Source organism: Populus trichocarpa, chromosome 4 (genome assembly GCF_000002775.5).
Source record: "Populus trichocarpa isolate Nisqually-1 chromosome 4, P.trichocarpa_v4.1, whole genome shotgun sequence".
In the NCBI taxonomy this organism is placed as follows: Eukaryota; Viridiplantae; Streptophyta; class Magnoliopsida; order Malpighiales; family Salicaceae; genus Populus; species Populus trichocarpa.
Genome location: NC_037288.2, coordinates 6,444,708 through 6,472,535, shown reverse-complemented (window position 1 = coordinate 6,472,535; position 27,828 = coordinate 6,444,708). Strand labels below are relative to the sequence as shown.

The following is a 27,828-nucleotide window of genomic DNA, read 5'->3' as shown; positions in this document are numbered from 1 at the left end:
GAATTGGGGTGGGTGACATGATGCAAAAAAATAACAGCCCAAGTGCGCAGGCCCTAACAAAGTGGCCTAGGCGGGCTGGCCTGACTTACCAGGCCCAACAACACTTAGCATTTTCCTTTTTTCTTTTCTAAATTATTTTTTTCTAGTTTTTTTTAATTATTATTTTTTATGTTTCTTTTAAATATTTTTTTGTTTATATTTAAATTAATACTCTTCTCTCTTTTGTTTATAGAATCTCTTTTAAATTAAAAATAGTTTTTAGTTTAAGTTTTGAAGAGATTTTTCTGATTCATTTATAATTTTTTTTATCTTTTGAATAGATGAATTTTATTTTTTAAAATAAAAAATACTTATTTTAAGATAAAATTTCTAATGTGCAGTCTTGCATAGTATTTTTATTATTATTATTTTACTCAATCAATTAAATGTGTCTATTTCTATTATTATTTGATTAAATAAAGATATTATTTTAATAAAAAAAAATTAGTAAATACAATTAGGTAAATATCTCGTCTTGCAAGATTAAATATCTTTATCTACATTTCACTTAAATATTTTTTAACTATAAAAACACATTGAGAAAACCTCTGTATATAATATTTTGTTAAAAAACATATCTAACTCACAACTAAACACGAGTCAAATAATTCACCACGAGTCATATAACCAGTAATAAACCATATCAAGTCACAAATAAATGCTTTACGCGTACAAAGAGACGTAGTTATTTTTTGGGGAGAGGCCGATTGTCGGGGTCCATGAAACAACTAGGAAGTGAACAGCCTGCATGAACCAAATTTCCAAAGCTTATTCATTGATGTAGATTCTGTCCATTTGATTGATTGATTGATTGATTCTTGCTTGAGCTAAATGATGGAAAATGATCGTGCCTGTTTTCTTTGGAGGACGGATCTGTAAGAAATGGCCCATCCTAAATTCCTAATAACCAAAAACCAAACTTAAAGGATCTTGTTCAAGGAGATAGACTGGCTGTAGGAGGAGTCGATCATGATTATCGATCAAAACTGGGTGGCTCAGAGCTCCGGTAGCTGGTAAAGACAAAGGTGTTTACCGTGGCATTACATTAGCAATTATAGCGCCATCAATGATCGGTGAGCCTACGAATCCACCAGCAACTCGTTCAAAAATATTGCTTGAACATATTTCCTTAAACACATGTTTCAAATAAGGTCAGCAAGCATGAAGTAGCTTTTCGATGTCACAATGTAACCTAGACTTTGGTATGCAGTGTAATATTTGAGTGAATAATAATCATAAAAATACCAGACACAGTGTAATATTTTAATAGCATGGATGGCATGATTGCTCATTCAAGTTTACATACCTAGAACCATTCTGCCACATTCTAATTCTTTTGGCTCACTAGTGAACTTAGATGTATCTAATCCATGATAAAAGTCAAATTCTTCAGAATAACTAGTTAGTCTAGGCAAAGTAATATATAATAACGTAGGAGACATATAAAGAAAGCGGGAGAGGTGCACACGTTGGAGGAGATGGGATTTCGTTCAAGTTTATCTCAACTCTAGGGAGTGAGGATTTGATGAACTACGTGGAATGAAGAATGCCATGCAGCTCTAGATCACTGAGTTTCGGGGAGCCGGGGGCAGGGTCTTAAGCCACACCACCACTCATCCTGTGCACTGCATTTGGGCCAGAGGGTTCTACACCCTGCTCTCCCAATTTTAATACATCCTCCGGAGAGAGTATCTTGATATACCAAACATTGTTCACAAATAACCTGCAGGTGATGGTGACGATAACAGTGTTAGGTTGAAAAAAGTGGCTAAATTATGGGAATTCTCAAATAAGGGAAACTTGGTACTTACTCCCAGGGGTCATCTCCAAGGAGAAGTACATCATTCTCCCTGTCGACAAATACAAGCTGCCAGCCTGATCTATGAGGGTTTTCCAATTTCCCCTCAATTCCGAACATCTGAGCCAGTTCTCCTCGCAGCTCATGATAGCTGCTGAACCGGGAGATGTCCAATGAGCGCCCAACCGACCCTGATTTATAGACCTGGAACAAAAATAAGGATATATTACTCAGGACATCTGAACAACCAGGAGTGGCGATAAGACAAGCAAATTACTGTTGGCTTATACCTTGACAAATGTTCCACTTGGGGTTGGCGGGTCCATTTGTCCTGCATTTGACAATAACTCAGAAGAGTCTTGCACACAACCATACAGAGAATTCTGAAACCCAGAATCCCCTAATGGCATTGAGGAGACATCAGCATCAATTGATGAAGTAGAATATCTGGGCACCGTTGTAGGTAGTAAGAGTCCAGATGAATCAATATTTGCACCAAAAAGAGTCGGATTCTGGGCATCAGAACTACAATTTTCAGCTTCCATTGAGGGATCTTTCTCAGGGTATGTCCGTGGGAGTGAAATTGAATTAGCAAAAGCATTGACCTCTTGATGTGCATACTTTGGGACCCAGGACTGTTGGGGTAACTGTTCGGTTAGTGTAGATTGACCAGCTCTGGAGAAGTCCAAAAGATTGACACTCCCTTCACTACACAGAGAACCCAGCATGTTTTGCATTGGGGTATTAGTTGCTGAGAACTTTGAGCTTGAGTCCATGTATTCTGTTTTTGAAAATGATGGAGAAGGCAAATTTGACTGTTGTCTCTGGAGTTGATCAGTTTGAATCTGAAGTCCATCATGATAGATATGTTGGTGTTGCTGAGCCTGATCACCTGGCTGGTTGTTGAGTTGCTGCTGTAGGAGGTGACGGGGTAAGCTTTCTGTTGAAATTTGGTTTTGCGCTTGCAGGATATTATGAGGGATGGATTGTTGAATTGCTTGCTGTTGCTGCTGCTGCTGCAGCTGCAACAGTGGATTATGGCTGCTCGACTGTTGGAGGTATTGAAAAGGTTGCTGAAGCTGCATGAATTGCTGCCTCAAGGGATCTCCACTTCCCAGGTTTTGCATACCAGCTGCTAACATGGCCTGGTACCGCTGATTATGATCATTTCCCAGCATAGTTGGATCTAGCCTCTGCTGCATCCAGGGGAGCATATTAGCTTGAAAATTCAGAGATGGAAGACCTGGTTCTCCACTTCCACCCCTTAGCCACATTAAGCCATTGCTCGCTTCATCTCTGCTGTCTGAAAATGAAGAGGTTAACCAAAAAATGAAAATGAGAGAGAGAGAGAGAGCTGTCAACTTTAGACCCGCACAAGCAGAAAACTACAAGCAGTTGATTTTAGACCTACACAAGACCTTGGAGTCTCGGACTAGATTTCAGATGACTATGCTACACAAAAATCATCCAATACAAGCAGTTTCAGTTTTACTATTCGAATTAGAGTAGTTTATATGTTAAGCTTGAGCATATTATCCATGCATCCTATAACTTTAGGCTAGCTATGATTTAACATATGGAAAATGCAACAAGTTTAACACAAATGGGATACAATTCACATAACTGTGCTTTATATGTAGAAAACCACATTCCTTGTCAGTGAGATTCCGCCTCCTAGCAAATTCATTTTCGATAAGCATTGAATTTCCATTCCACAAAGGATTTCTTCTAAAAGTTTTTAAAGTAGATCATTAGAACTCCCAAGGAAAACTTGTAAAGTCTCAAATTAGTATGCACATTACTTTTTCCCAAGCACTTCTCACTCAAGCAATGGAATGGATTTTCAGTTTTGGAAATACATATAATACATTTGTGATCTGGGATGGCAAAACCACTGCATGCAGCATGTAAGCCACATATTGGGTCATCCATTTTGGCAATCCAGATCATACACTTGTGCATCTCAAAAATCCACCTATTGAGAATAATATTCAATTTACCAAGCTTTATTTTTATTTATTTTTATCCATGAAGCAGAAGCTGATTGTTTAGTTTTCCTTACTGTTTTTGGTCTTTCCTTTGTTATTTGGATTCTCTATTAGTTATGTAACTAACGTATATCTCTTGTTCCACCAATTTTCTTCGAATTTTAGCCGTTATATTCCTGTTTTTTGCTGTTTCAATTTGTTTTATATTCCCATCCTACATCACTCCAACTGCCCAACTATCATGCATAAGACAACCACTTAAACTCCCAGCTCCAACTATTGCAACTATCATGCATAAGACAACCACTTAAAATTTTAGCCGTTATATTCCTGTTTTTTGCTGTTTCGATTTGTTTTATATTCCCATCCTACATCACTCCAACTGCCCAACTATCATGCATAAGACAACCACTTAAACTCCCAGCTCCAACCATTGCAAGTCTCTTATATAATCTGCAGTTTGGCCAACACATGTAGATTCATTATCAGCAATTACTTCAGAAGGCCATTTAATAATAACTTGGATGGAGATTTATGAGGGAAGGTATGATATTCATTTCTTTTCCTTGCATCTAATGCTTTTCTAAATGTTCTCTGCTCTAAGAGGCTAGTCAATCTTCTTCCCCTGTTATTCAATTATTACTTCACATCCATAACAAGCAGACTTTGTTAAGTTCAGATCCTTGGTATAAACTAAAATCCAACTAGCTTTGTTGGAAAAACATAAAATAGGACCATAAAATAAAGAGAATGTACCAAGCAAAGATGGTGACCCAGGATGCCAAGGCCGTTTCAGTCGGAGGGGAAATAGTGATGGATACATGGGGAAAGTTGTTAAAGGCTCAATCTCCCATAATGACACCCTTGGCTGCCTCTCACCTGCTGTTGACTCATCCCAGCCAACCTACATGTAAAGATTAAGCACGAAGTTAAAGAAATATGAATATAAAGGTGCTTCATAAGTTCTAGGTAAAACAGCCACAGGCTATGCCTTGTGCTATCTGGTTGGCAAAGTAGAATCACTTGGCCATCAAAAAGGGATTGTATACATACAGGTGTAAAACATGCACATACATGTGAAGGAGAGGGCGTTCTCACCAAAGAACTTTTGACAATAGTTTGCTAGTCTTGCTCAAAGCAAGTAAACCTTTCTTTCTTTGGATAAGAAGCTCAGCAAATTACGATAATTGTGTATGCATAAAAATAGTCTACATCTGTACTTCCAACAGGACTGGTGAGTATTATATACTATTTTAAACCATAAAAGACAGATTGCTTTATTTGGAAGGTGACAGCATGCACCTCCAGCAGAGACCAAGTGACAAAACTCCACCCTACTGTCAGAAAAGCTAAGTATTTAATGGGACAATAAACTACATTGCAATATGCGTGCAGCACCAAATATGTAAAAACAGGCAATATAAATTGGTTATTTAAATTTGGTTGAAAAGAAAGTAAAGACAGGTAAAAGAGCTCTCTCTATGTGTGTGTGATGTGTACAAACACCTGAAAGAGAGATCCTACACCTGTCAAGCTGAAAATGAAGAGATGCATTGAGCAACTACATAACATTGTATGGAATATAATGGCACAAACATGTCTGGTATTATGGATCCAGGGTCTGACACATTAAATATATTACCTTGACAGATCGCCAGTGCGAATTAGGCCAGCGAACAGGATCCAGATCACTTATGCCAGTTATCGTACCCATGTACCTGGATAAGACAAGCCTTCCACATAAACATAGCTGCACACACGTACATGGCAGTTCGGCAAGATAAAATGAGTGATGTAGAAGCAGCAGTTCCTTGGCATCATCTTAATGTTGAGGGATACATGGCATGCATTATGACTGCTTTTGGTTGTCCGCTATCAGAACCAAGAACTTGCTCGTCAACCCAAATCACACACAGGGCCAATTGTGTTGTGATGACTTGGCATTTCCTACAGTTTCAACCTAGCAGACAATGACTTGTACATTGATACTTATAGATTTGTGGCTGCCATACCTTAAGATTCTAGTTGTGGCTCAAAAGGGATGATACTCGTGCATGCCATCTAACCCTCAGCATTATCACACAAGAATGCTACCTCTACATCATGAACATTTATGCTTCCCCAAGGGTTATGTTCAGCTGTAGCTAATTACCAAACCGACAAAAGATATAATATGACAGTTATATGATTCAATACCATGGAATTGCAGAAGAATACATCAATCATGAGGGAGACTTCACAGAATATAACCAATTATGTGGGTTGAAAGACCTTGGCGGTAGAATATAAATAACACTAATCTATCAACTACGATAATACCTACGGACACTTGATTCTTCAGTCTCAAAAAGCATCCGGAAGCGCATTCCAACTGAAATGCGTGTGTGAAATACTGCTTTAATGTATTTGGATAGAGGTATAACAAACTCAGATGGACTAGCCCTGCAAAAAGAATACATGTCAGATGAAAACCTAAAGCAGGAATTGAAAAAAACTTGCAAACATGTTTGCCACCTTGGGTTATAGAACACTGTAAAACAGCTATTAGTTGCAGCAGCATGAGCTGCAGCAGCTAGGAGACCAATGTGCATGCTGTCACTAGATAACACAGACGATGGCATTACAGTTTGTGGTCGAGTGGCCCGGCGAATTCCCAAAAGAAGTTGGTTTTTCTCATTCCTAATGGAAGGAAACAAGATTAGCTGTATTGACTGAAAATTTATGGAGAGAAAGAAAAATGATTACGTACCAGATAAAAAGAACAGAATCTCCAGCAACAAGTCTTTTAGCACTTACAAACACACTCCAACCCGTTGTAAGTAGATGCCGTTTGGGCTGTCCTGCAAGATGAGGAAGGAATTAAAACTGTAAGCCTGCACAAAAATCATTAGTGACATGATAGAAGAACATCCCATTCTACACTACAGCATCAACTCATTAGCAGTGGTTATACAGAGACAATGGGAGTACAAATGTTACCAGCAGGAAAGTGTAGCCTTCATGAATTTTTATAACTATTGTAGGGTGGGCTTGGCTTGTAAGCCACCAGGCCCACCACAACTACAATAAAAAATACTGCCAGTTAGAGCAAAGCATTTCTCCATCTAAGAGGTGATGTGCTTCAACTGGAGGTACTTTACACTGTAGCAGTGGTGGCTTACACCACTCTACAAGATGCATACATGGATGATTTTAACCCTGGTTGGTTTCTAGAGAATGAATTATTGTATGTCGATTATCCTGCCTACTTCTATACTTCATAATAATTACTTCCCCAGTGTTGGGCTTATAATCCACACAAACACTTGAAGGTTCTTGGAGAATAAAGTCTAGTCTCCCATTTTATAAGATGGAAAGAGTGTTTTTTCATCATATTCAGTCATTGCATTTTCTGCTGAGACTTCTTTAGCAGGCATTCAAGTATAACTTTTGAGTTTTCATGTTTTTGGTATCTTTGTAATACTTCTAAATTCTAATTTTATCCTTTTATTAATAACATTCCTCTCTTGAGACTTTTCTTCCTACTTTTACAAGGGGTTTTCCATATAAACTCTGTTTTTTTCTCATTATTTATTGCATTTAAACCCTTTATAAATTTACCAATGTATGTGTCTTATGATCTTTCCCGTTAATAAATGCGCATAGAGGAACTTGTCATGGCTATTTATAAGCAAATTTCCACATAAATGGACAAATAGTTCATTAACTATAATCCTTCAACTTCAACTATTATAGTTAACTTTAATTACTATTCCTAACCATAATTCTTTAACAATAATTTATCCATGTTTACATGGTATTTACTAACCATAATAGTAATGTAATTTTGTGTATTAATCATGCATAATTAGAGTCAATAAGTTTTTCTATGTGTGCTGATATAATTAACCCCATGTAAATATCCTTTACACAAATACAACTGCCATCCTCTTTAGCTTTTAATTGCAAACTACTTTCATTGGAAAGTAATCCGCAATTAGGTACAACATTGTAACAGTTGTTAGATTACCAAGCTATGATGAAAATTCAAACAAATTATATACTTAGTAGCGTTTAATTGGTTCCCATGTGCTAGGTATAGTTCCTAGTATTCAAGTAAAACTTGCATGAAAGGGGCAGAATAAATTACAGCCATGTACTCAACGATAACTGACTTGATTGAGCCCCAATATCATGCCTATCAATATGGCTCTTGTATATCCCACATCTAATGCATCAAAAAGGATGCTTCTATCATACCAACATACTCCAAATATATATAATCAGTTTTGCTTTTTGTTCATTTAGCATTTCTTTCACACATTAAGAAGAGCAATGAAAAAAGTTGGCCACTCATTTGAGTCATGATGAGCATTCCACTAAACAGATATTCTAACAAAATATCTGACCAGTTCTTATTAATATTCCAACAACCTAATTAAGAAGTCCTAAATGAGGGAAAAAATATCTAGGCATCTCCTTCATAAAGACACTAGCTAAACTGCAGGATGGTCCAAATCTTAAGGGACAACTAACATCTGTGAACTTCAACTACATGGATAAGAGAAACCCACTCGATACAAATCAGACATCAACGAAAGATTTTTTTTTTTTCGATAGAAGGGTGAGAGGCATGTGATCAATATAAATGATAAAACTAACATATTGCAAAGTTGATCAAGATTAGAATTAATTCTCAGGTGCTCACGAATAGCTCAGAAAAGTTTTCCAAAATGTTCATAATGGCTTCAGAGTCAATTGCATCAAAATGCAGAGTAAGACAGCGCACACTGCTACTAAACAAAGTTATTGTAATGGAAAAATGCAGATTGCCTATTTTTCTCCAGTTGTGTTGTAGGTTAAAGCAATGGTATTATGATTGAAAATGCTAGGTGGCACAAAGCAATAACAATAAAGCATCATCAACCTAAAATCCAACCATTACATCCTAACTACAATTACAAACTTATCAAAGTAATGATAAAAAATTCCACAGCTTACCTCGGAAAATGTGCCTAAACTTCCACTCAACATCATGGAGATCCCTGGCGATAAGTTCCTGAGCTGGAGGCTGCTGGGTGAAATCCTGCATGGCAAGTAAATAGGCATATTGAAAGTCATTAACATTGCATAAATATTTGAAGCAACAGAAGCCAAGAAAGAGACTACCAGTGGAGGAAAGACTTTCTCAGCAGCACGACGAGGAACAGAGAAGCCTCCATGTGTACTAGTATCACTTGCAGTCAATGTCTTGCAAAAATAATTTGTGGGCTGCTTGCTTGGCATTCCCAAGTCCATTGGAAGAAAAGTCTCCTTTTGCTCTTGCTATTCGTGCAATGATAACAAAACGTGATTAGGCAACAACTAAATATACACAGCCAACAATTATTCTCATGCTAAAAAGAAATTTAATAAACAAATGAACTCGATACTTGAAGTTTTTATAAGTTGTTACCGGTGTCAAAGGCTGTAATGTCATTTGGGCATAAACTTCATCCGTTTCAACATCTGCCTGAAATTATCATAACTGGATATTTAGAAAAACAAAAACCACTTCAAAGTAAGGAAAATGTAAGAGATTTTACTGATTAAATTAAACAAATCGAACCCACATGCATGGTGACATTGTGGAGCTGGCATATCAACTGGGGTGGCAAACTGGGATAATTTGGGATGTGAGCATCAACTTCTTTGTTAGTAGTTGCAGCTACCTATAAAAAGTTCATTTCTTTTCAATCTCCACCAAAATGTGCATATATAACAAACAACAAATAGACAAGCATTACTTTTAGAACTAGAAATTAGAGTCATAATGAAGATAGACAACGAGAAAAAGAAGAACACCTGCTCACTATGACCCTGAGGGAAGTAGACCACTCTGCTCCCCGCAGTTGGTAGGGACACCAGTGGCCCAGCACAAGCATGCCACAACTCTGAATTCAAACATTTCTTCTCCCCTATCACCCCACCATCATCATAATCATAATACACAAAACATAGTAAGCAAAACAATTCCTTTACATTCAATCATAAATTTTCAAGGATAAACTTGAAGACATTTAAAGCTCTAAGAAACTAAACAAGAGCCTGAAAATGACATACATAATAGTAGTAAAATTAATAAGCAAAATGAAGATTGATAAGATATATATACCTTCTTGACCAGCTTGCTGACCGCCCAACCCTGATGTTGAAAGCTTCATATCCCACCTTTTTTAAAAATTTTATTAGATAAATACACTTATTTATAACAAAATATAGTAATTAATACTGCTAAACACAGATAGTCTAACTAATTAATTACTATATAAAACCCTCACTAACAGCTACCATACTGATAATAATAATCATCTTCCAATCCAGCAAAAACACACCACCACTCCTCTTCTCACTCTCACTAACCCCACCTATCCTTTCTCTCATTTCTTCTCCTCCAAAACCCTAAACACGAAACCCCAAAAAAAGTAACAAAACCAACCGCTGATCCATTTAGATCTTCTCCTTCACTTTCTTGACAAAAAGATCAAAACTTTCATAGCATTTCAGCAATTTCATGACACAAATCAAGACCCCGGAAAAGAAAGAAACTTTCACTATCACCTCACTTCCAAGAAAATGAAAATGACCATACCAAAGTGGGTTTCGGCTTTCAAGCTCAAATCTTTCACCCAAGTTACCCAACTTACAGTACTGTTTACAGGAGAGAAAAGAGAGAGAAAATGCAGTGAGTGAGGTCAGTGTCTTTTGCCTTATAAGGGGACCCGACAAAGCTGGACCTGAGGACAGTAGAGAGAGAAAGAGAGAGAGCCTTGTAAGAGAAAGAGAGAGTGAGTTAGATCTTGACCGTTAATGTATTCGTACATGGAAGATCTAGGCCATTGATGCTTTTGTGTGAATGATATGACAGCAGGCATGTGCCACCATCCTTAAGTGGTCTTTGACAGAGGGTGCGGATTATTTAAAAAAAAAATTCTTTTTTGAATTCTTTTTAAAATAGAATTAAATATTAAACAATCCAACCTCTAGAGTGATATATGTAGAGAGAGGTGTAGAGTGGGGGAGAGGGACCCATCTCTCGTGCAATAATTCAATTTTTTTTTTACTAGTTTTGGGTCACTTATTTTTACTTTTACAACCTTTTTTACTGTGATGAGAAATGCTAGGCATGGGCGATGTTTAGGGTTCCATCCATCACAATTTTTTTTGCTATGTTTGATGATGCATGGCATAGCATTGCTACGTACAATCTTTTGGACGGTCCAAATTGGTACAATTACGAGTGTGTTTTGTATTTCTACATCTGTGGTCCAACGTGGGATAGTCTATTGTGTAGGAATTTTTAGGGAGGTAATTAGGGTTAGTTTTACCATGCTGTGCTTTTCTATTGTTATAAGGATAGGTATTAAATTCCATCCGAGAAAACTTTGATTTGAAATCTAATTTAGATTATATTTTAATTTAAATAAAAAATAATATTAATATGATTAAACGCGGTTAACTTTTGGGTTAACATGACTAAACTTTACCGGGTTAATATTAATAACTTTTTTAAAAAAATAATAATAAAAGAAAGAAAAACTTCATTTTAACAAAAAATAATAATAATAATTGGGTGACTCTTTATCTTAGCTATTATATGGGATTATTTTAATTATTTTAACAACTATCTTGAGTATGGTTGTATTTGTTATTGTGGTAGCTTTTTATTTTCAAAGTATTTTTTACATCATATCAATGTTTTTAGGTGATTTTCAATGATGTTGATGTTCTAATCTTAAAAATATAAAAAAAATCATTTTGATACATTTTCAATTAAAAAGCAAGTTACGTGAGTGTTTAGGAGTGCAGTAGCTTGTGTTTTTTGGTGTGTTTTCATTTTAAAAAACATCAAATTAATATTTTTTTTTAGTATTTTTTGATCATTTTAAATTGAAAAAAATCATTTTAATATATTTTTAAGCAAAAGACCTCTTTTGAAAATTACTCTTTGTTATAATACTAAGCACATACTACATTACAATACCAAGCACACGCTATAGAATAGAAGTAAGGGGATGTGAGATATGAACTTCAAGGCAATAGTATTCTCCTGGAGTTACAACTAGGAATTGAATTAATGAAATAGTTGAATGCTTGATGATGGCATTTTCAAGTATAATTAACAAAAACAAGTAGTAATAGGATGTTGAGGTTTGTTTGAGGGGAAGAAAATAGATAGGGTTGTCTTTTTTTTCTTCAAAAGTTTAATGTAGGGTTTTTGATTAAGGATTTTATCCATCCATTACTATCTATTTTAGTTATTGATTTCAAAATCTAAAATATAACTCAGGTTAAGTTCTTAATTATATCGAATAAGATATTAACTTAGTAAAATTTGGTTGTTGTAATTAAATTTTTAGTGATATGATTAACCTGAACAAATCCAGTTTAAAATTCATGATATCAACATAAAAAAAATGGTAAAGAAAACAAAACAACACAAAACCTTTTCTTTTAATAAAAATAATTGATTGATAATCCGAATCGTTTGAAATAGTATCCGAACCGGGGTTCGAGGATTGCAATGAAGGGTAATGGATGATTTTAACCAAAGTTTATGGCATGCAAGATAATGACTATTTTAGCCTCTCCTTTTGTTTTTTTTTACGATGAGAATCCAAACGGTATTATACTTCATGGATGCATAATGGTTACTCAACGCCACTACCAAGTAAAATGTGTTCATAGATATGGTCGGTGATTCATGAAAGTTGATAGAGGGGATATTTGCACAATGTTAGCATGTTTAAAAATATATAGTAAGTGTTTTTAATTTGAAAATATATAAAATAATTTAAAAATATAAAATAATTAAAACGCAATTACAAACGTCATCAAGGGAGATTCAAAGGGTGATTGCGCAAGCTGCCCCTCCACACCTTGACCATCTCTAATCGTAGTGGAGGGGAGACTGGGGAGGAGTTGAAGGGGTTAAAGAAAAAAAAAATGAAAAAGCTGCCCTCCATTGGATTGGCTGGGCCCTGAGGGGCCCACTCAAAAAAGGATGGAGGGTACTGTTTGGGTGTAAGAATCTACCTACCTACTTTTACTGATGGTATTATTGTCGTGAAAGCTCTGTTTATTTTTATATTTTTTAAAAGATTAAATTATTTTTTTAAAATTAATAATTTTTTTAGTGTTTTTAAAAAATAAAAAAATTATTTTAATATATTTTTAAATAAAAAATATTTTAAAAAACAATCACAACCATAATTTTAAAAACAGAACAACTCAGTTGAACAAAAAATAGTAACCACGAAAAATAACAGAGGAAGGAACGTCTAGTTTCGCTTGATAATTTTTTTAAAATAATGGTTTTTAGGAAATATTTAACTGTTGTTAAGAGATAGAAGACAGTAAAAAAAATGTTTATCTATACCAATCAAACATATTTATATTTGTTTTTTTATTCGAAACACTAATAAAACTTTAATTTTAGCAGTAAAATTTAGATTTTTAGCTGTTTCAAAACATGGTTGAAATCAGGTTTTTTAAAATTTTAATTATTTTTATTTAATTTAATTTTTTTTGATGTATTGATGTTAAAAATAATTTAAAAAAATAAAAAAATATTATTTTAATTTATTTCTAAATAAAAAAAAAGGCAATAAGTGATTTTCTATTTTGCACACACAACTGGTATAATCTGATTTTAACATATAAAGTTGATTTATTTGACGGGAAAAAACATCAAAGGATGATATCAAGCCACGTTTCTCCTAGAAAAAAGGATCCGCAACTCAGATAAGGTAATTTGACTGGCCTTTGGAGTGGGCTAGGCTCACTGTCTAGTGTATTTCGAGTACGCTTTAAACACCCATAAACAAATAATAGCTTCAAAAAAACTGGTGATCCATGCTACTCCATGATTGAGTTCATCTTTTTTTTTTTCCCGGCATGAAAAAAATGCTGATATGATGAAAATGTTCCTAAAAAGAAAATAAAATCTTAAACTTGATTTATTGACTCGATTAGATTTGATAAACTTATTTAATTTAATAACATGAATAAAAAATATAGCAACAATAAATAAAGTGGAAAAAAAGCTGACGACAATAAAGGGTGGAAAAACTTGACCCGAGCCCATTCGGATTAGTATGTTGAATATGTGATTTGATCGTGGCATTGGTAACCCTGTTTTATAAACTTTAATTTATAAACTTTAATTTATAGAGGTTCAACCCATTTCTGTTTTTATTTGGAAGGAGGTCCTCGTCTTCGGGTTGAAATGCATGGTTTTTACCGTATTTATATCGGAATCAAAGCTTAAAAACCAGGATATTTTCGTAAATGAAATCAATTGAATGTATATAAGAGTGTAGGCTAATTAGATTAATTATAGAATTGTACCAAACCATCATCTAACACTATCATGCATCACCGCATATCACAATGAACGTGTTTTATGAATTTCACCTCAATTTAATTACCGTTGGTAAATGTACTGTATTCGTGATCAATTTTGATGAGTTTTAATTAATTTTAATCGGTTTTTTTACCCTTACAAGCAATATAGTACAGAAGAAAGATTTGGATTAAATTTTTCCAGGAGAGAAAGAATACTAATATCAGTCGAATTATAACTCATGAACATTAACAAATGTTAACGACTTGTAAAATCATCTAACATAGACCTTGCTTGATGTGCTCGCAGAAGGGAGCAGAGATGTGGCAATGGCAATCTCCGGCAAGGTTTCGTTACAGGCTTTAGGGCACAATTAGCAGATTGAGCCGTGGTTTCTCGCAGATTGAATTGTTTTTAAATATAAAAAAATATTAAGTGAAATTTATGTTAAAAATATTTTTAAATTTGATCAAGTGGGTTAATTTTAAAACCTCATGACTCAATTCCTTGTCTAACTTAAATTTTTAATTAAACTAATTCCATGTGAGAACTAGTTCAACTTAAATCGATCGATTTCATAGGTATAAATACAATCTTGATGATCGATAAAAATATGACTTAATTTTTAAAAAAACTTCAAGATGATATTTTTTAAAACAATATTGAAACAATGACATATTAGATTGACCTCGGCACCCTGGTGACCTGGGTCATGGACTCTATTGGGTTTAATTATTTTTTTATTTAACTCATATGACAAAAATAGATGCTCACAAAATTAAACACCAACATAAAAATTGACATTTATTTGAGACAATTGCCCCAATAAAGCAAACAAAAATCAATAATGCAATCCATTTCCTAACTAATCCAATATTAAATGATGAAATGAAAAAAGAATAGATTAAAAACAATTAAATGACAAAAAAAAAACATATCTTATCAGTGGGTAAAGTCGTTAAATATGTGAATCGGGTAAGCCGAGCTAGTATGTCAAACATGTGAACTAGGTTATGGACTCCATTGGGATTATAATTTTTTTTCAAAACTATTTTTTATTTAACTATATGATAACAAAAATAGATAATTACGAAATCAAACACCAACTCAATACCGAGATTTTTTTTAGATCGTGATAACCTCATTAAAAGCGGAACGAAACCAATTATAAAACTAAACTCTCAATCAACCTAGTATCTAAGGATGAATAAAAAACTAATTTAAAAAAAGTTAAATTTGCCAACCTGCGAACCAAGTCAACCAACCAAACTTGTGAATAGGTCTATGGATTTTATAAAGTTTAATAACATAATTTTTGTCTGGAACTTTTTTTTTAACTATATGAGAAAAAAATAGACGATAAAAAAATCAAGTTCAATTAAAAAAACACTCCACCAAACTTGTAAACTAGGGTGACCCAAGTTACCCTAACAAACCCGCAAACCATACTAACCTTATAGAAATGTAAAATAGAAAGAAACAAATTATGAAGTCAAATTCTCAACCATCCTAATATTAAAAGATGAAATTGACAAAAACAAATTTGAAATAAAAAATCATAATAAAAATTCAAAAAGAAAAAAAGAAAAAAAAAAGCAGAATACTGTGGATTACTATTGTCATTCACAATGCAAAGTGTGTAAGTGAACAATGGTTTTCTCACCCTTTTAATTTTTGTTGTTTTATAAATTTTAATAACATGACTATTCTCTAAAACTATTTTTTTAATTATATGTAAAAAAATAAACTATAAAAAAATCAAGTTCAATTAAAAAAAACAACTCACTAAACTCGTAAACCGGGACAATCTGAGTTACCTTAACAAACCTATAAACCACACTAACTTCATATAAAAGTAAAATAAAAAAAAATTATGAAGTTAAATTCTCAATAATCTCAAAGATAAAATTGACAAAATAGATTTGAAAGCAAAAATTCAAAAAAAAAAAAAGAAAGCAAAACACTGTGAGTTACTATTGTAATTCACAGTAGAATAAGTGTTAGGTGAATAGTGGTTTCCCTCACATCCTTTAATTTTTGTTACTTCACAAAATTTAATAATATGGTTTTTTTTTAAACTATTTTTCTAACAATATGAGAAAAAAATAGACTATAAACTGGGACAATTTGGGTTACCTCGACAAACCCACAAACCACGTAACCTTATAGAAAGATAAAATAAAAGGAAAAAAAATTACAAAACTAAATTCTCAATCATCTCAATATTAAGTAATAATTTTTTTAAAAAATTCATAATAAGAAAAAAAATGAAAAGAAAAAAATCATATATTGAAGGGAAAAAAAACGTTGACAAATCCTATACCAATCTACTTTCTACAATAATATAAGTAGCCTCTACTGAAGTGATTGGCGGTTGGAATTTTTATGGATATTTGCTACTTTAGTAAGAGTTGAATCACTAGGAATTTTGTTTACATCAAACCCACAACGATGGAATGTGCAAGTTCTATCCACAACAGTCTTCTGTAGCCCATTGATTAATTTAAACCATACCTTTTCAAATAGGATGGAGACCGTTTGTTTGCCAAGAATTAGATTCATTTTGGAAAATAAATTGTTTTTTTTTATGTTTAATAATTTGAAAAATAAATTAAAAAAACTTTTCAATGTTGGCTAAGTCATGAAAAATAAAATAAAAAATAACTTATTAATATTTTTATTTTTTAAAATTTATTAAGAGAATAAAGACTAAATCTGATAGATAAAAAATTTAAAATATAAAATTAAAAAAAATATAATTTTATAAATTATTTTAAATAAAATAAATAACAATTAAAAATAACAAATAAAAAAGTTGAAAGATGATAAAATTAAAAATATTATAATTTTATAAATTATTTTAAATAAATATAAACTGCAATCAAATAAATATCGACTAAATATGATAGATAAAAATTTTTAATTAAAAAAAATAATAAGAGAATATCAAATAACAATAAAAAGAATGAGAGACAAAGTTTATATAAAAATCAAATTAAATCAAATTTTAAGGGAAGAAATTGAAAAAAAAATTCAAAACAAAATATATAGCAATAAAAAAATTAAAGACCAAATTTAATATAATCAATAAATAACAAGACATTTCTAAATTTTTCACAACTTCTAAAAACCGTTTTCCGCTAAAAAAAAAAAACTATTTTCATGAAAACTAAACTAATTTTTCATTTAACTGAAAAACCTTTTCTGTTGATGAATTTTTCTAGTGATAAATAAATATATAAAAATTTAAAAATAATTTCTAGAAAACCAATTTACACAAGCCTAGAGACTAACTTGGAAAAATGTATGAATCACTAAATTATCCGATATCAAGTCCATTCAAGTGAATTTTTTTTTTCTAAAATAATATATTTTTATTTATTTAAAAAATTCTTAATATTGACCATTGAATTTGAACCAGGTTATTAAAAATCCAATCAAATGCAGTTAGATAGCAGGTGGAAGAATTGTTAAAGACGAAGTTGAATCAAGTCATCTAATTCTACAGGTTTGATTGCATAAACTTAACAATCAGACCCCAAATCACATTCAAATCAGAAAGATTTCAGTAAAAAAAAATCAGAGAGTTGCAATCTATCACCAACTCTTGCTGCATTTTCAAAGCATGATCAATATTATACTGTAAACTGATTAGGTCAACTTAACTGGATCTCTCCTAAAATCATAAACTATTGACGTGGACCAATTCAACAACAATCTGACGCATTTCCTGGCGATGAGGTGGTGGAGGATAAATAAATATCGGAGCTATCAGCTACCGAATAATACAGCACCAGCAACAAAAGATTTGAGAAACCAAGGGAGGCCCCATCGCCATTAATGTTCAGGGAAAGTACAGCTTATTTAACACAAAACACTACAAAAGTGTAGATGGGACATGGAAATTACAGGAAAGCAAAGGCTCAAGCCAGGTGAAGAGCAGAAAAAGGACTATCCTCGAAGAAGACTGATGCCAAATGAAATGGTGCACCCGACAAGCCCCAACACAGCCAAGAATCCATATTTCCTGTGCACCAGGAAAAACAAAATCACTACCATTACGGTATTAGGGGTTTCCCCCCGTGAATCTACCTTAATAAGAATGTCCACAGTTGCAACCGACATTATAGTTAATCAGGAATGGCTGGTACGAGCACTTGTGAGCATCTATGTTTCAGCCATCGGATCAACACTTCAAAACCAAGAGAGTGTGCACGAGTGGCTTCCAAAAAAGTGAATTTTCAACACAATCAATAGCTTAAACATAGCACATAGGTGCTCATACTAGCCATTCCCTTGTTAATCCTACACATATGTGACATAAAATTCACATGATTATGTGCGCGAGTCATGCATAGACTGACTGAAGTTGATGAAATTCAAAACTTAACGCAAATCCTATATGTCAAATGTCAATGTGATTTGCACATTTATATGCTTCAACATATGTTATGAACAGAATGAAATTGATCAAAATCATGTTCTGCCGTATCTGATTTCTCGAACAAGACAGAATATATGGCAAACAGTCATAGAGAGGGAGGGAGAGAAAGGGAACAAACCCAATATTAAGACGGTTTTTGGGATCTCCAGTAGCATAGCCAGTGAAATAGAAATACCGAGTCACAAGGAAAAGAGAACCAAGGGCAGCACAAACACAAGGATGCCTTATCCCTCCTAACACCATCAGCAAAAAGAACACTGGCATCATTTCCAGGGAATTCTGATGTCCTCTCTGCACCAAAAAACCAAAAAATAAATAAATCAAAATCCACTTTCAAGAAACCAAACCAAACCAAACCAAACCAAACAAAAACAAGAAAAGAAAAGGCAGGGAGGGAGGGGAAAGAGGACCTGAACACAATTGAAGAGCTTGGCATCTTTGTTTTCTGATTCAATGGCATAAAGGGTTGGATAAGGGACCTTGTATTTCTTGCGAGCTGAACCAACTTGGAATCCCATCCAGAAATTGAGAAAGCAATAAGCAACAAGAACAAAAACTACGTAACCATATTCTTTAGGGAACATCTCTACTCCTGCCATGATGTCTGATTTTGGAACTATAAGGAACAGAACCTACTTCTCTTATAGTGCTAGGATGCTAGCTCTGAGCTGATGAGGTTGACTTTTTCAGTTTGTGCTCGTGTTTTTTTTTTCTAGAATGTTCCTGGCTTTTTCTTCACTGCAAAGGCAAAGCCCACATGGATTAGTTTGTGCAAATTTAAATGTTTTGAAGAATTTTTCAAAACAATTATAAGGCCTTTCTAGTTTTGTCCTGGTTTTAAAGCTTGCACAGCCCATTGTTTTATCTATCTAGTAAACCTGCTTGGTTATGATATTATTTTGACTATTTTAAAAATATTAAACTAGATCTCATCTTAGTTTTGATCTTGTTAACTAATTTTAGGTTACTTGTGTCAGATTAGTCAGATTAATACCTACCTAATTCAACATCGAACTTGGCTTAGGTTTTAATGGTCACTGAATTAATTCATCAAATAAAATCAAATTAAAAAACTTCCTCGAATCAATAGAACTATAATAAACTCTATTGTTTTTTTTTTTATTATTCTAATTTTGAAGTTGGCATTAAAAACAATTATTGAATGCATCACAAAATGAATTAAAAAAAATCGCTCATAATATTCAAAAGGTTATTATCATACAAGAAAGTATGTTTTTAAAATCACCTGTAAGAACTTGTAAAAAAAACCGGATAAAAAAACTCAGTTTCTATTGACATAAATTTGGTATAAGAACATGCTTATCATTAAATCAAAAGAGAACTACCCACAAGCAATGCTTAATCATTAGATTAGGTGAAGTTATGATGCATCCAATAATGAATTTCTTTAAGCTCTTTTTAATAAACAATTAAAATGATATTGACCAGCTTGCATGCATTACAACCCATCCTTGCCGAATAACTTACATTCTCAAAACTTAATCTTAGCGTTTTGATCCACAGAGAACACCCACTAGCCAACTGGGCCAAATGTCAAGGTTATACAAAACTAGGAGCACCTTTAATCAAAGATTGGTGGAGGGGTATTGCAGCCTAGCTTAGGAACTCTCTCTGCAAAAGGGGAAGGGAAAGGGCACCTGCAAATCTCAGTCACGCATTCACAAGCTTGAGGTCTATCAGGAGCTTATCTTTCTCCAGTTTCGCGGAACATATAGAGTTTCCATAAAGCGATGTTTTTTCACATGAACACCAGTCAAGTGTAAGACAGTTTCTGACACTCAAGAGTCCAAACATGGATACTTTTTCTCGAAGATCGCATTTACCGGGGCAAGTCCTAGTGAAAGCAAGAACGACTACACGACTGGTATCATCAAACGAAGAAATAAATGGAAAAAACATAGGCCTCAAAGAAATCAACATGCTAGCGGGGTGTAGAATGGAAAAAGCTCAACGGAGCTGAAAGAGACTACAATCCTTGTAAGAACAGAGCAATAGATTACTAATAAACAAAAACAGGAGCTACATATTGTGTCAAGTGCCAATATTTTGAACTTCCATCCATCTATGATATAAAATAACATCTTCTAAAGCAACAAACAAGACCAGACACTAAGCAAAAGTTCAGAATCCTTGGAGCTTAGGATCACTTCTTGGACTTCTTAGTTCCCCTGTAAACAAAGCAAGAAAAGGAACAGTCAACATATTGGATTAAAACAACTTACTTTAGTCGAAGTGTGTATTCATGTCATATATGTGCTTACTCTGCTGGTTGAGAAACAGCAGCGGGTGGTGCAGCTACTGGCTTTTCTGCCCCAGGTCCCTGTACAAAATTGCAATGAACAATGTCAACATCACATGTTATAAAGAATAACCTGATATCTATGAACTTAGGCAGAAAGTAGACAGAATCTAATCTCATTTGACACAGAGAACATCATTAATGCCAAGTTCTGTGACTGTAAGGACACCAAAGAACCAAACCAGGCATGAGGCATACAGTAATAGACATGGGCACAAAAGGGAGAGCAAGGGTCTAAAGATTCATCTTAATTTACAACCTGGGGTGTTTGCCATTGCTATCTATTACTCGGCCTATATCAGGGAATTTAAACGTTTCAAAGCTTTAAACATATTTATAACATGTCAGAGCTGAGCAATTCCACAACCTCAACCATCAAGAATCATTTGATCAAGAAAATCAACAATGAATTCACTCATTCATCATCATCAAAGCACTATATATCTTACCATGGCTAATCGTTCTTCCCTCCTAGCAAATTTCCTCTCCCTGCTAGCCTTGTTCTTTGCCCGCTTAGCCTCAAATTGATCGGACAAAGTCTTCTCCCTAGCCTTCTCTGCCTTTGATTTGTGGATGCTTTCCATTAGAACTCTCTTGTTCTTGAACACATTACCCTTCACCTTCATGTACATGTCATGGTACATGTGCTTGTCAATCTTCTTTGACTCGCGATACTTGCGAAGAAGACGCCTTAAAACACGCATCCTCCTCATCCAGAGGACCTTTGTTGGCAGCCTAGCTTCCCTGGTTCCCTTGCGCTTACCTGATTGGTTTCAAACAAACTGAGTTAATGCAAGCTCCTACACACAAAACAATACATGAAAGAAAATAACCTGTTTATACTTTTATAATCAACAATAATGAGAATAACAAGCTCGAGTACAAGTATCCTAGCAAATCTAATTGAACAAAGAAAAATAGTTAAGTACCATAGCCAGAGTGACGTCCCTTTCTCTTAGCTTCCTTCATGCGTCGAGCGCGGGACCGAGAGTGAATCTTAGTTGGCTTTCTGATAATGAAACCATCCTTCACAAGCTTCCTTATGTTCTGGCCTGTATTATTACAAAACCACAAACACAAATTCAACAACTGAACAAACAACAAAAATCAAGGGCTACTTACAAATATTTTCAAGAATTGGAATCAATTCCATTCGATTTTGATTATCCATTTCAATAGAATGCAATTTCACATAACACATCAAACTGAAATAAACAGAAACAAAAAACTAATAAAAAATAAACAGCAAAACCCTGATCTACAAGAAGTAAAATAAAGCCAAAAAAGACTTCAAAAATCAAATCAAACCAAACACTGATACATATTTCAATTTCCATAAATAAATTCAGCTTGAACCCAGATTTTCTTGCATAGAAGGGTCTTCAAAAACACAAGCAAATAATAGATTCCATTTCAATTTCATACCAACAAAAAAACCACAAAATAAAACCTCAGAAAATAAAAAGAAAAAAAATTCTAAATTCATCTTAATTTTTAAGATTCATTTCAACATCAAATAACCTAAAAAACTGAGACCACCCCATAAAAAACTAAACAAAACTCACCAAGAAAAACAAAAAAAAAAAACAAAATGCTGAAAGAAAGAAGGGTTTCCGTTTTCATTACGTGAATTAGCCATGGAGATCTCATTGCCTTCATTCGGGTCAAGCCAAACTTTTCCTTTGCCACACTTTAGGACACTAGCTGCAAGCCGCTTTTGGAGTTTGAGGGAAACCATCTCGGCTTCTTCCTCGAGAGCTGCTGTCGGCGAAAGGATTAGGCCAGGGCGTGTTTATGTGGTATTTATCCCATGGGACTTTCTTCCTCTAGGGTTTCGGGGTACTTGCGTTATTGGGGCAATGGGCCTTTGGGCTTTGAAGGATGGTGGGTCGCTTGAGTCGGTGGAGAGCAATAATATATATATATATATATATATATATATATATAAAATTTACAATCAAGTGCATTGACTATGATTCTTTTTACAATTTAGTACATTTGTGGATTTTATAAATGAAGAGCTGAGTGCATAAGAACTTGTACGGAGTTGTTTGTGGATGAGTTTATGTGATTTTAATAATGTTTTTTTTAATAAATGTAAACTACAATTGAATCCATAAACTATTTTACAAGTCTCAATTGAAGCTCTAATCTATCAAGATTTTCAATTAAGCTATTTATTTGTTATGATCAATTCACACCAGCATAGATCCTTGCCACTCATTTGGTCATTTCCACCACATTTTCTCTATAAAAATGGAAGCCTATCATAGAAATATTCGAATTTTCTGAATTTTTTTAAAAAAACAAAACTTATTGTTTAAATGCAATATTTCTCCATTTAGAAAACTGAAAAAAGGGAAAATTATTTTTTTAATAAAAAAACACAAACAAGACATTTTATTTTCTTTTATGTACATATGTAATTTTCTTTTTGTTTACAATATAAAAGATTAAAATTACTTATTTTAAAGGTATTTGGGAACGTAGTAGCAGTTGTTTTTCAAAATACTTTTTACTTGAAAATACATTAAAATAATATATTTTTTATTTTTTAAATATTATTTTTGACATTAGCACAACAAAATAATAAAAAATTATCAAAATATTAATTAAAAATAATTTTTATTTTATTTTTTTCAAAATTACTTTTGAATCACTTTTCTTGCCCGTAGTTATCATTATTTGCTCCCTTTGCCACAGCATGCATTCCATTTGGCAAGCCAATGTTCTGTTTAGTTTTGTCTGTTTATAGAAGCCTGTTTGTTTACGCATAGCAGTTACGATAGCTGTGTGTTACCGCTTCGAGTCTTCTCGTACAGAAAACCATGTAACGATCTTCGCATAAGTCCTCTGTGCCTCTGTGGCATTGAATATTTCTGAGATCATGTCATGTGATCTAACAGCATTGTCCTAGCTACAAGAGACATCTCGGAGTTCTGACAGTTGACACCTCCAAATAAGTCCAAGATCACTCTAGTACACATCCAATATTGTTGGATGGTGACAGTCTTTCTGTTTCTTGAAGATTGTCTGCTTGTTTGAATTATTCGCAACAAAGTTATGCACCAACAAGATTGGATTTCATCAAAACAGGGCCTGTATCTGCTTTGTCCATACTTTATACCAGCTGATCACGCACGCACGCACCGGTTCCTGGTGAGCTTACTGGCATGACTGGAGTTGCTTTTGCAATTCATGCAGGAGTTGAAGGGACTTATTTGGAGTTATATCATATCTGAATTCGATGGGGACAGAAGGGCTTGTTTTCTGTGGTGTCAGAGATGTCCTTTTTCTTCTTCTTTTTTATTATTTTGAGAGCCTAACAAAGATGTTATTGGTGGGAAAACAGCATCGTCAAAGATATTAAACAGTAAAAAACCAATGCTGATTGATGAAGAAAACAGACATTAATCATTGTATCACAGGCAACACATGCAATGCCAGACTTGTAAAACTAAAATGAATAAAAAAAAAGAACTGCAAGAATTTTGATCAGAGGAGCCACCATGCAAGCTTCCCAGAAGTGATCAGAAAAGAGATGAGAACGACTTAAGCATGCAAGGCAGCAAAAAGTGTAGCAAATGTCTCAGAGCATCATCCATGCTTAGGTACCTCCAATGTTTTGTATTCATGATGGCCAAACTCAACTTTCCTCTCTTGAACTTGCCGTCATCCTTTATACCCTCCTCCTCATCAATATAATTCTCCCTGCAAAATCCCAACTTTATCTCAGCAACAAGGCTGCTTGCGGTGACCATGTTTGAGCAACACCCCGGCAATGGAAGCTCCTTGGAAAACAAGTCTTCTGCCTCTGGAACAAGGCTGGCCTTTCCACTACAAGATTCCATCATATGAAATTCAGCTTTCCAACCTCTCAACACAATGTTCCATGTGACTTTTATATATCTCCCGTATCGCTTCTTTTTTCAGTGAAGACTCAAGATCTATGTCGACAGCGAACTTGAATATCCCATTAGGATCTACCTGGAGTTCATCGCATGGTTTCGATTGGGTGAATAAAGTGGAAGACTCTCCGGTCCTTGCATTGATGACGAAGAGGAGGTCATTTAGGGGCAGGTGGGGTTTTATTGGCTTTTGAAGATGGAGCATGGAGGCTGCCGTGGAGGCAATACTGTAAAGGCGGTGACAAGAGACAGCTGGGTCTATGTGTGTTGAGGTTCGTGAGAGACATACTGTAGATATGGCTTTGGTTTTTCCTTATTATTCTAATGACCAACTCTTTGAAGGCTAATTAATGGAGTAGATTTGAACCTTAGAGGTGCTTATACAGGCTGTAAATCTATTAATCAGCAAGCCATGGGATTCCTCATCGAATTTGGTTATGCTAATCAGGATTAGTCACTAATAAACTCAAATTTTACGGGTCTAAAAAATCTTAAAAGTCTAAAAATTCATGATTTCTAGTAACATGTTTGAGTCTAATATCATGAGCTCAATTTAAAAAAATAACTTAGAAGAAAAGCCTAATGTCAAGGGTTTCTCCAAGAAAAACCATCATATGGCGGACTCAACTTAGCATGAGCTTGTTCAAGTGCCGAGTCCAACTACCAAGAAAAATTGCTCTATAGCAAACCCAACTTGGTATGAGCTCGACCAAGTACCAAGAGGAACTTAGCTTAAAGGAGAAACTCAACCTAAAGGAGGAATCTAGGAGAAGAGCCTAATGGTAGGAGTTCTTCTAGGAGGAATTGTTTTATGACGGACTCAACTTGGCATGGACTTGGTCAAGCATTAAGCTCAAGTGCCAGGGGGAGCTCAAATTAGGAGAAGAACCCAACCCCTATTAGGACTCATCTTCTTACTCCCCATACACCCCTATGTAAATAAAAGATCTTTCAAGGACCTACAATCTCTCTGTCTTTTTAATGCATGTATAAAATATATTTATTTCTCATTAAATACTATAAGGCTAAAAATTACACTTCAGTCTCTTCTATTCATAAAAAGACAAAACTTATGGGTTATAAATACTCTCATTAATCCTTCAAGTTTTATGTTCACAATCTTTTCATTCTTAATATATTTAACATATATATTTTCAAAGTCTATTTTTCTAAAATATCATTGCACTTTCTCTTTTTATAAATATATTTACTTAAGAATTTTAGAGTCCATACATCTACCACATGAGACTTTTTACAAATACTAGTTAGTAATCATCTTGACTTACCAAGCATTAACCATTCACTTTGACTTACTAAGTATTATCTACCAGCCACCTTAAATAGGGATAATGTATCAGATTTGTTAAAATTAAGAAATTAACCGATTATTCAACCAATAAACCTTATTCCTAAACTATTTGAATATTTTGTAACATCATCTATTATGATTAATTCTAGAAGTAAAAAAAATCTTTGGATACAATAAAAATAGATATATCTGGCACCCAATAGTTAAAAAAATAATAATATGGATATACATATTTTAATGGCTGAAATATATATGTATTTCATGCATAGTTTTTAAACCTAACATGTGATTGACTCGAGGAAGTTTTAAGTTATAGATTAGGTGTGTTGACTCGGGTTAATTTAGTTAATTCTTATTTTAATAAATAATCTTTAGTGTAGTGTAACTTAAACAATATTACTATCTTATTTTCTTTAAAAGAATTAGAATCCAAATCTGTGATTTGTAAAAAATAAAAATAAAAATTAAAGCCTTTATTGAAAAAAAGTTTCTTAAAAGACTTAATTGAAAAACATATTTTAAAACATGATTGAAAAGAAATTTAAAGCATGTTTCAATATTAAATAACTAGTTCAAAAATATAAATAGGAAAAGATTACAAACCGTTTGATATTGCGATCCAATTGTGTTCTTAAAAAAAAAATTAAATTCTTTAAGTTTAAATATGATATTTTAATGGTTTTTTTTATTGTTTTAATATGCTGATATTAAAAATAAAAATATTATTTTAATATATTTTTAGAATTATCGATATGAATATGTTAGATATAATAATAATAAATCAACATATTATTTGATATAATATATCAATATGTTAATTATCATATTAACATATATATTTATATAACAATCGTAAACTTGTGTATTAAATATCATTACCTATACTTTAAAACTAGAGTTTTTTTTTTTTTTGATAAAATGATTTTGACCGAGTTTGGACTAAGTTGATTAGGCCAATTTTTTTTTCTTTATTTAACTCGAACCCGTCTAAGCCTCAAAACAACTAGATCTAAGATCTTATAACTATGACCACCTTACACATTTAAAAAAACCTTGGCTTTCTTGAGTTCTCGAGTGAACTTTATTATCCATATGTAAAGTGAAGGAGGGGGGCTCTTTTTATTTTTACATTTCTATTTTTTTTAATATTTGTTTTTCTTTGAATTTATTTTTATAAATTATTTTGATTTATTTTTTATGAGGTTATCATAATTTTAAACAAATATCATGATAATTGTTTTTTCTTGGTTTTATGAGTATTTATTTTTGTTATGTATAAAAACAAAGTTTTTAACCCAACAGAGTCCATTGTCTTGATCGTGAATTTGACAAGTTAAACAACGAAACACGGGTTGATCTAATATGTTATTATTTTAATATTAAAAAAAATTTATTTTAAAGTTTTTGTTAAAACAAAACTATACCTTTCAGACTTCTCAAGTTTACTATATCACATCAATACAACTCTCACATAATTTAATTTTAAATCTAAACTAATCAAGAAATTGGTATAATATTTTTTAAAATTAACTCATTAAACTTGGATTTAATAATAATATCAAATAATGTCTTATAAAAAATATTTTTTTATGTTAATTTTTTTTTTTTTCTGGAGTCTTAGCATTGCACCATCTTATAAAGTAGTTAAAAGTTAAAACA

At 33.3% G+C, this 27,828-nt stretch overlaps 3 protein-coding genes across 4 annotated transcripts; all 3 read right to left on the bottom strand.

Moving 5' to 3' along the window:
- Nucleotides 1–1,281: 1,281 nt before the first annotated feature.
- Nucleotides 1,282–10,671, bottom strand: LOC7487430 (auxin response factor 8). Of its 2 annotated transcripts, XM_024599197.2 has the most exons (15): nt 10,436–10,671; nt 9,959–10,014; nt 9,649–9,761; nt 9,417–9,515; nt 9,260–9,316; nt 8,974–9,129; nt 8,806–8,890; nt 6,575–6,665; nt 6,340–6,504; nt 6,145–6,267; nt 5,468–5,543; nt 4,582–4,729; nt 2,128–3,140; nt 1,851–2,041; nt 1,282–1,762 (listed from the first exon to the last, which is right to left on the bottom strand). In XM_024599197.2, exons 2-15 carry the CDS (start codon nt 10,005–10,007, stop codon nt 1,636–1,638), a joined length of 2,493 nt encoding a protein of 830 aa, XP_024454965.1. In that variant the 5' UTR covers nt 10,008–10,014; nt 10,436–10,671; the 3' UTR covers nt 1,282–1,635. The 2 variants fall into 2 exon arrangements, with proteins under 2 accessions (XP_024454965.1, XP_024454964.1); XM_024599196.2 differs by having other exon boundaries at nt 9,959–10,671.
- A 7,086-nt stretch (nt 10,672–17,757) lies between these two features.
- On the bottom strand, nt 17,758–19,356 carry LOC7493601 (uncharacterized). The gene is made up of 3 exons (XM_002305882.4): nt 19,043–19,356; nt 18,751–18,923; nt 17,758–18,215 (listed from the first exon to the last, which is right to left on the bottom strand). Exons 1-3 carry the CDS (start codon nt 19,229–19,231, stop codon nt 18,140–18,142), a joined length of 438 nt encoding a protein of 145 aa, XP_002305918.1. The 5' UTR covers nt 19,232–19,356; the 3' UTR covers nt 17,758–18,139.
- Nucleotides 19,357–20,628: 1,272 nt separating this feature from the next.
- LOC7493602 (60S ribosomal protein L19-3) lies at nt 20,629–22,747 on the bottom strand. The gene is made up of 5 exons (XM_002305883.3): nt 22,579–22,747; nt 21,882–22,004; nt 21,402–21,715; nt 20,915–20,973; nt 20,629–20,821 (listed from the first exon to the last, which is right to left on the bottom strand). Exons 1-5 carry the CDS (start codon nt 22,688–22,690, stop codon nt 20,797–20,799), a joined length of 633 nt encoding a protein of 210 aa, XP_002305919.1. The 5' UTR covers nt 22,691–22,747; the 3' UTR covers nt 20,629–20,796.
- Between the last annotated feature and the right edge of the window lie 5,081 nt (nt 22,748–27,828).